The sequence below is a fragment of the Sebastes umbrosus genome, chromosome 3 (genome assembly GCF_015220745.1).
Source record: "Sebastes umbrosus isolate fSebUmb1 chromosome 3, fSebUmb1.pri, whole genome shotgun sequence".
Taxonomy (NCBI): domain Eukaryota; kingdom Metazoa; phylum Chordata; class Actinopteri; order Perciformes; family Sebastidae; genus Sebastes; species Sebastes umbrosus.
In genome coordinates this window covers 1-8,970 of record NC_051271.1, presented here as the reverse complement: position 1 = coordinate 8,970, position 8,970 = coordinate 1, and the positions used below count along the sequence as shown (strand labels likewise).

The 8,970-nt window shown below is 50.8% G+C and overlaps 1 protein-coding gene across 2 annotated transcripts; it reads right to left on the bottom strand.

Annotated features, from left to right (window-relative positions):
* Positions 1-5,178: 5,178 nt before the first annotated feature.
* LOC119484457 (rho-related GTP-binding protein RhoU-like) lies at positions 5,179-8,490 on the bottom strand. Of its 2 annotated transcripts, XM_037763273.1 has the most exons (4): positions 7,716-8,490; positions 7,501-7,559; positions 7,288-7,317; positions 5,179-5,971 (listed from the first exon to the last, which is right to left on the bottom strand). In XM_037763273.1, exons 1-4 carry the CDS (start codon positions 8,002-8,004, stop codon positions 5,483-5,485), a joined length of 867 nt encoding a protein of 288 aa, XP_037619201.1. In that variant the 5' UTR covers positions 8,005-8,490; the 3' UTR covers positions 5,179-5,482. The 2 variants fall into 2 exon arrangements, with proteins under 2 accessions (XP_037619201.1, XP_037619209.1); XM_037763281.1 differs by lacking the exon at positions 7,288-7,317.
* Positions 8,491-8,970: the final 480 nt, after the last annotated feature.

Here is an 8,970-nt window from a genome sequence, read left to right as displayed (position 1 = left end):
GGGTGAGGAGCTCAGTCTTAGAGAGAGGGTGAGGAGCTCAGTCTGAGAGACAGAGGGTGAGGAGCTCAGTCTGAGAGAGAGAGGGTGAGGAGCTCAGTCTGAGAGAGAGAGGGTGAGGAGCTCAGTCTTAGAGAGAGGGTGAGGAGCTCAGTCTTAGAGAGAGAGGGTGAGGAGCTCAGTCTGAGAGAGAGTGTGAGGAGCTCAGTCTGAGAGAGAGAGGGTGAGGAGCTCAGTCTGAGAGAGAGAGGGTGAGGAGCTCAGTCTGAGAGAGAGGGTGAGGAGCTCAGTCTTAGAGAGAGAGGGTGAGGAGCTCAGTCTTAGAGAGAGGGTGAGGAGCTCAGTCTGAGATAGAGGGTGAGGAGCTCAGTCTGAGAGAGAGGGTGAGGAGCTCAGTCTTAGAGAGAGGGTGAGGAGCTCAGTCTGAGAGAGAGAGGGTGAGGAGCTCAGTCTGAGAGAGAGGGTGAGGAGCTCAGTCTTAGAGAGAGAGGGTGAGGAGCTCAGTCTGAGAGAGAGGGTGAGGAGCTCAGTCTGAGAGAGAGAGGGTGAGGAGCTCAGTCTTAGAGAGAGAGGGTGAGGAGCTCAGTCTGAGAGAGAGAGGGTGAGGAGCTCAGTCTTAGAGAGAGAGGGTGAGGAGCTCAGTCTTAGAGAGAGGGTGAGGAGCTCAGTCTTAGAGAGAGGGTGAGGAGCTCAGTCTTAGAGAGAGAGGGTGAGGAGCTCAGTCTTAGAGAGAGGGTGAGGGAGCTCAGTCTTAGAGAGAGGGTGAGGAGCTCAGTCTGAGAGAGAGAGGGTGAGGAGCTCAGTCTTAGAGAGAGAGGGTGAGGAGCTCAGTCTTAGAGAGAGAGGGTGAGGAGCTCAGTCTTAGAGAGAGGGTGAGGAGCTCAGTCTTAGAGAGAGAGGGTGAGGAGCTCAGTCTGAGAGAGAGAGGGTGAGGAGCTCAGTCTTAGAGAGAGAGGGTGAGGAGCTCAGTCTGAGAGAGAGAGGGTGAGGAGCTCAGTCTTAGAGAGAGAGGGTGAGGAGCTCAGTCTTAGAGAGAGGGTGAGGAGCTCAGTCTTAGAGAGAGGGTGAGGAGCTCAGTCTTAGAGAGAGAGGGTGAGGAGCTCAGTCTTAGAGAGAGGGTGAGGAGCTCAGTCTTAGAGAGAGGGTGAGGAGCTCAGTCTGAGAGAGAGAGGGTGAGGAGCTCAGTCTTAGAGAGAGAGGGTGAGGAGCTCAGTCTTAGAGAGAGAGGGTGAGGAGCTCAGTCTTAGAGAGAGGGTGAGGAGCTCAGTCTTAGAGAGAGGGTGAGGAGCTCAGTCTTTTTTTTTTTTTCTTTTTTGATGTTCTTTAATTAAACATCGCACTTAAAACCCAGCAGTTGATGACAGCCTAGGGGGGAAACAGATTGAAAAAATACACACCTAAAAACAGCCCAACTCATTCACCCGTCCACACACCTTCACTCACACACTCACACATCCACTCACCCAGAACCTCCCACCATCCCAACCCACTAGAATCACCCCAAAACCACAGAACCGTTCTGTTCGCCATTACACAGAACCCCAGTCCACCTAACAAACATAGAACATTACACAATTCAATACACAAAACCGTAGCAACCAGTTTCCCACCGTGTGAACCAGCAGCTCGTACCAGTTCACATACATATAGTCAATCCCCCCCCCAACAGTACACACTGCCCCTTCCACCCCCCACACACTCTGAAACCCCTCCATGTCATTGACCAGCGTGTAGTATGCATATTCTGCTCTAAGGCGCGCAGAGACCAGCCCCCTGAACAACATCACTGGGTCAACAGGCCCGCTCCCCCTTCACCTGGTTCCCCCTGAACAACATCACTGGGTCAACAGGCCCGCTCCCCTTCACCTGGTTCCCCCTGAACAACATCACTGGGTCAACAGGCCCGCTCCCCTTCACCTGGTTCCCCCTGAACAACATCACTGGGTCAACAGGCCCGCTCCCCTTCACCTGGTTCCCCCTGAACAACATCACTGGGTCAACAGGCCCGCTCCCCTTCACCTGGTTCCCCCTGAACAACATCACTGGGTGAAACAGGCCCACTCCCCTTCACCTGGTTCCCCCTGAACAACATCACTGGGTCAACAGGCCCACTCCCCTTCACCTGGTTCCTCCTGGTCAGCCATGTGGACCAAACAGGAAGTTTAGCAGCACACATTTCACCCTCTTTCTGAATGAGTACATTGGTCCCAGAATATACAGACCCACAGAGAAACCCTCCCCAGCTTACCACAGAGCACCTTCACAACATCAAGCAGAGGTGCAACACGGTTACATTGAACAAACACATGTATGACAGTCTCAGGTACATCACAGAAAGGGCCCCCCCCACCCACAGTTGAGTCCACCTTTGCCAGGAAGGTGTTTGTTGCCAGGGCCCCATGTATGACCCTCCACTGTAGATCTCCTGACCTCTTTTGGAGAGGAAGCTTATAAAACACCCTCCACCTGAACCCTGCCATGCTCTGCCCACCCAGAACTCCCTGCCACTGATGTTCCTTCACCTCCTGCAGAGCCCTGAGGTTCCTGATCTTCACCAGTGCAGCGTAAAGCATCTTCCCTTTCATCTCCCTAAAGATGCCCAGGCTCGGAGTGGCAAAGGTCAGCAGCTTCCCCCGTTCTTCCTGCCAGTCACCCGTCAGGGCGGCCACCTCAGTCTGAGAGAGAGGGTGAGGAGCTCAGTCTGAGAGAGAGAGGGTGAGGAGCTCAGTCTGAGAGAGAGAGGGTGAGGAGCTCAGTCTGAGAGAGAGAGGGTGAGGAGCTCAGTCTTAGAGAGAGAGGGTGAGGAGCTCAGTCTGAGAGAGAGGGTGAGGAGCTCAGTCTGAGAGAGAGAGGGTGAGGAGCTCAGTCTGAGAGAGAGAGGGTGAGGAGCTCAGTCTGAGAGAGAGAGGGTGAGGAGCTCAGTCTTAGAGAGAGAGGGTGAGGAGCTCAGTCTGAGAGAGAGGGTGAGGAGCTCAGTCTGAGAGAGAGAGGGTGAGGAGCTCAGTCTTAGAGAGAGGGTGAGGAGCTCAGTCTTAGAGAGAGAGGGTGAGGAGCTCAGTCTGAGAGAGAGAGGGTGAGGAGCTCAGTCTTAGAGAGAGAGGGTGAAGAGCTCAGTCTGAGAGAGAGAGGGTGAGGAGCTCAGTCTGAGAGAGAGAGGGTGAAGAGCTCAGTCTGAGAGAGAGAGGGTGAGGAGCTCAGTCTTAGAGAGAGAGGGTGAGGAGCTCAGTCTTAGAGAGAGAGGGTGAGGAGCTCAGTCTGAGAGAGAGAGGGTGAGGAGCTCAGACATCTGGATGGAGCTGGGAGTAGAGCCGCTGCTCCTTCACCTCTTAAGGGACCAGCTGAGATGGTTCAACATCTGATCAGGATGCCTCCCTTTGGAGGTTTCCGAGTACAGTTAACTGGTAAGAGGCCCCGGGGTAGACCCAGAACACACTGGAGAGATTCTATATCTGGTCTGGTCTGGGAACGCCTCAGCGTCCCACAGGAGGAGCTGGAAAACGTTACTGGAGAGAGGGACGTCTGGATTCCCTGCTAAGCCTGCTGCCCCCGAGACCCGGCCCCGGATAAGAGGAAGATGATGGATGGATGAAGTTGTTATAAACTTTAATCAAGGCATCTGAGCATATTCCATGATCAGTGACGGCAATGAAAATAACAATGAATAAATATAGAAGTAATAACTACAAACTAAGAGTCCAACAAAGTGCTTGTATGTCGGGGTGTAAAAGTGATAAACAACACGAGGTTTAGCTCATCAGTCTGTTGGACAGTCCGACCTGGGTCTGAGGAGGTCTGTGGGGTTTGTTTTAGCCTCCTGGGAGCCTCAGATGGGTGGAGTTATCCTCTTCAGGTCAGGTAGCAAACACAGAAACCCCTAATAAGTTCCCTGTGGTTTTCTCACATAAAATCCTAAAATCACAAGAGAGCTCCTGATGGAAATCCAAACACATGTTAAAAAAGCCAAGACAGCAGAAATTAGGGAGAAAAGGAAGCAAAAAGTAGAAAATACTAGAGGATGAAACCATCTTCTAGCAGCTGTTTCAGCTGTTTCAGCTGTTTCAGCTGTTTCAGCTGGTCGGCAGTGCAAAGTTCATTTCATGTGTAAAGCAACTCAATAGCATCTCCTGTTAGGACCTTCCTGCCTGGTGTATAGAGAGGCGAAGTCCCGCCCCCTCCGGTGGACCACCATGTGACCTTATTATATAAATAATAATAATATATAAATATGAACGGTAGTCAACAGAGAGAGACAAATAATGTTCTGATCCCGTTTGAGTTGCTCCATGAATCACACAGTCAGTTTAAAAGATCATTTATAAAGTCCAGAAAGTCTCAGTTTGTCGTCGTATCATTAAGTTTAGTATGAAACCGTTCAGTGAACTACATCTGTCGTCTTGTACAACAGCTAACGTAGATCTGTTCCATGTATGGATGAACCGTTATCTGACCTGATGTGTCTGACCAGAGACTCCTGGTCTGTTCATCAGCCGGGAAGAGAAAGAAGGATCAGACCTGGAGAGCTGGACGTACTCTGTACGATTTCAGCCCGTCTCCGGCCCGAACCTTGAGCCGTGTGACTCATTTAGAGTCGGACCGAATTTCAGCTTCGTCGGGCGTCGTTTTGCCGTGCAGCATACGGGGGGGGGGGGGGGGGGGGGGGCTTGAGGACTGATTAACTCCTCCCGACCGGCCGCCAGACAGTCGGATGAATTTCTGACCTGTCAGAAGTTGTGGTCGTCCACAGACTCTCTCTCAGCTGAAGCAGAGCAGCCGACTCCCCGACGTCAGCGCCTTCTGTCTCCTCTTTTTACAGTAATCAGAGCGTCGCTATCAAGATAACAATATATGGGATCAAAAGATTATTTATCTCTCTCCGTTGACTACCGTTCATATTTTTTGGTGGTCCACCGGATGGCCGGGGCTTTGCCTCTCTATGCCCACTGCTTTCAAACTCTACCCTCCCAGTTTGTAACCAAGGCTTTCTGCTATACACTTAAAGCTTTACACAAGTGAGCAGCTGTCAGTCTTTGAAAGCTTCTCCAGAGCCACAGAAGACGTTTCCCAGCTGTTTTCACCGGCTGCGCAGTGCTCCTGCGTAGTGCTCCTGCGCAGTGCTCCTGCGCAGTGCTCCTGCGCAGTGCTCCTGCGTAGTGCTCCTGCGCAGTGCTCCTGCGTAGTGCTCCTGCGTAGTGCTCCTGCGCAGTGCTCCTGCGTAGTGCTCCTCCATTCAAGTAGAGTGATCTTCACGTGGAAAACCAAGTGGACGTCCCCCACCCACACTTTCACTGTCAGTCGGGGATTTGAAGTGGCACCTTGTGAGTCACAAACCTGCATTTGTGAGCTCTTTGTGGAACTTGTTGTGTTGTCCCGTGTGGTGCTAATCCCCCCCCCCCCCCATCTGGCACCGTCTGCCAGCAGGCTGAAACTAACCAGATCTAGAAAGGGTTTGCAAACATGTGACCCAGGTTAGTAGTTGTGCAGCTGTTCACTTGAAGTCACAGCTCTGCTCTCCCACCAGACAGTTGATCTTCCTCCACCAGATCTCCGAGAGGCTCTTGATCTTATCGGGCGTCTTCTTCCTCAGAGTCATCCTCTGCTGCTGGACACTACAGCTGTCCGTCTGCTGGATGCTGGCCAAGATGGCCGAATCAAAAGCGTCCTTCAGGTTCTTCTGGGTCAGCGCCGAGCACTCGGCGAAGCCCACCACGCCGAGCTCCTGGGCGAGCTGCCGGCCCTCCTCGGTGCCCACCGGGCGCTGCTGGTTCTGTGCCAGGTGAATCAGCACCTGGACGTCCTCCCTCAGGTCCAGCTGGGTGCCGACGAGGACCAGGGGCGCTCCGGGGCAGTGCTGACGGATCTCGGGAACCCACCTTTGGATCAGGTTGCGGAAGGAGCAGGGGCGGACCACGCTGTAGCAGAGGAGGAAGACATCGGCGTTCTTGTAGCACAGAGGTCGGAGGCGCTCCAGCTCGTCCTTCAAGAGGCAAAGTCAGAAACACAGAATAAACTGAGTCACTCACAGGAGGAGACTGGCTCTATTCTAGATCTTCACCCACGACAAGACCAAAACCAACAATGTGTCTCTCAATACTGTCTGACCTCCCTAATCTGTGTGTTCATCTAACAAAGACTCGGTCCAAAGCGAGTACATGTCTGGACCGTGTACGGTCAGTCTGTGACGGTGTGGCTCAGTGGTCATGTCTACAATGTTAAATGTCCACCAGGTCACGGACCGCGCTGCTCCGCTCAACCGGGCCGTTCAAGCGGTGACGGACCCTATCGCTGAATGCACCTGATTGGTCCCTGGTTCTCTGCTTGCAAAATACACCCAAAATACAAGTATGAACCTGGAACATGAACATGATAACATGATTTAATGCCTGATTCACCCAAATGTCTCACCTACCAACGTTGGTATGTTGGCAGATGGTTTTGGTTTAATCTGCCCAGGTTAATCTCTGATACTGTTTCTCGGTAAATCTACTTTCTTCCAAAGAAACAGTCCCTATAAAAGCTGTTGACAGCGAGGTGTGTGGATTATACAGACTAACAGGGACGCTGCACATAAATAGACCCTTTAACTTGACTTCATCATACAAAAGACACACTAGGTGTGGATTTATTTTCACTTTAGGTTGAAAAGGCACTAAAGCTCGTTCATCAGATTTATTTTCAGATGATAAAAGCTCCTGATAGGAAAGGCTGGATGGTGGTTTAGAACATTAAAGCATGTTAACATGTTCTAGTAGAAACCACAAATACAAACCTGAAAATCAGCATGAACATGATACGTCCCCTTTAAAACATGTTTAATGGCCGATTCACCCAAACTTCAGTTACTTCCTCCGGTATGTTGGCAGATGGTTTTGGTTTAATCTGCCCAGGTTAATCTCTGAGCTTCTGAGATTTCTGGATACTGTTTATACAGACTACAGGGACGCTGTTTCTGGAGAGAGATCTAGATAAAATGTCCCTTTAACTTGACTTCATCATAAAAGACAAACTGGATTTGTTTGACTTTCTGTTTCAAAAGGCACTAAATCTGGTTTATTTTCAGATGATGAGAGATAGGACAGGTTGGATGGTGGATAAGAAACCAAAGGAGGACGATGGAGAACAGGGTGACAGAAGGGTCATAGATTCATCAATATTCCTGCAGGGGGCGATGTAAGCTTTGGGGGGGACTTAAACTAAAGGGGTCTTAAAGGATGTCAGTCCAGCAGGGGGCAACCAACACACACACACCAAGAACTGCAGAGTAACACTGATTATTGATCACAGATGACTCACATTGATTGATCCATCAACCAGACCCCATTTCTACCGTTTTCCCACATCAGGACGAGAAACACATGAAGAAAGACAGAAGTGAGTGGTTAGACCTCCAAGGAGGAGACTATGCACCTGTTCTACAGCTGTTCAGGTATGTTAGATGATGTACTTCTGATCATATTCACACTGTGAGAGAGAGAGAGAGAGAGAGAGAGAGAAGGTGGAGCTCACCTGTCCAGCCATGTCACAGAGCTGCAGTCTCACTGGTTTCCCGTCAACCACAACCATCACTGAGAGGACACAGAAAGCACACTCAGTATGTCTGTGTTAAAAGAAGGCAACACAAACAGTCTACAGGCTTTAACACGGAGAACTGGTAACCGACTAAAGAAGAACAAGTTCACTCTCAGGTGTTCGTAAAGCTCAAAACGAGCCCCAGACTTTACCGGTGAAGTTGTCAAAGGCTGTTGGAACATATTCCGTGGGGTATCCGTTGGTGGTGTAGCTGACGATGAGGCTGGTCTTCCCCACCGCTCCGTCTCCAACCAGGACGCAGTTCACCCGGCGCTCAGGTGCGGATCCGGAGCGCCGGCGCTTCACCTTCACGCTCAGAGGGAAGTCCCGGGTCTTGAAGCGCCGAACCGGAACCGGAGCCGGAACCGGAGGACCGTCCGGCCCGAGCATCGGTTCCGACACACGGCGTGGCTTCTGCTGCCCGACGTCCTGAGGAAGCATGGCTCTGCTTTCTAAGAGAAGGAGATGATTAGTTGATGTTGTCCGTCGGGTCTCTCCGCTCAGGCAGGAGCTCCTGACTGCATTCTGCTCTCCATCTGCTGGCTCCTGATCCCTAAGAGGCTTACCGAGCAGAGCTCCATGTGAGGCTCCACAGGTCTCCAGGTGAAATCAACCTGAGTCAAACAGACAGGAGGTCTGCCTCTGAAGACAATTACAAGTTGAAATAAACTTCTATATTGAGAGTTGATTTATAGATTTAGTGGAGTTTAATTCTGCAATAATAAATACACAATAAATACACAGGTTTATTTGTGTCTTTATTTATTATAAAGTATTATAAAAACCCATGAGGAGGGATTATACAGAGCAGCGGTCTGTTTTTAAAATAGAAATGTTTCCAGATGGAGCTCCATGAGACAAAAACTCAAGTATCTGAATAATGATCAAATAAACTACAAATAAACATTTAGTTTCTCTTTCTTATCATCTCTGACTCTCTGCTGCTGTCCTACAACGTCCCCTCAATCACACAACCTCATCCAGGGTTCACCTCCAGCAGGAGGGTCATAGGGACAGGATGGTCATAGGACAGGATGGTCATAGGACAGGAGGTTCATAGGACAGGATGGTCATAGGACAGGAGGGTCCTAGGACAGGAGGGTCATAGGACAGGAGGGTTCATAGGACAGGAGGTTCATAGGACAGGAGGGTCATAGGACAGGATGGTCATAGGACAGGAGGGTCATAGGAGCAGGAGGTTCATAGGACAGGATGGTCATAGAGCAGAGGGTCATAGGACAGGAGGTTCATAGGACGGGCATGGTCATAGGACAGGAGGGTCATAGACAGGATGGTCATAGGACAGGAGGGTCATAGGACAGGAGGGTCATAGGACAGGAGGTTCATAGGACAGGATGGTCATAGGACAGGATGTCATAGGACAGGAGGGTCATAGGACAGGAGGTT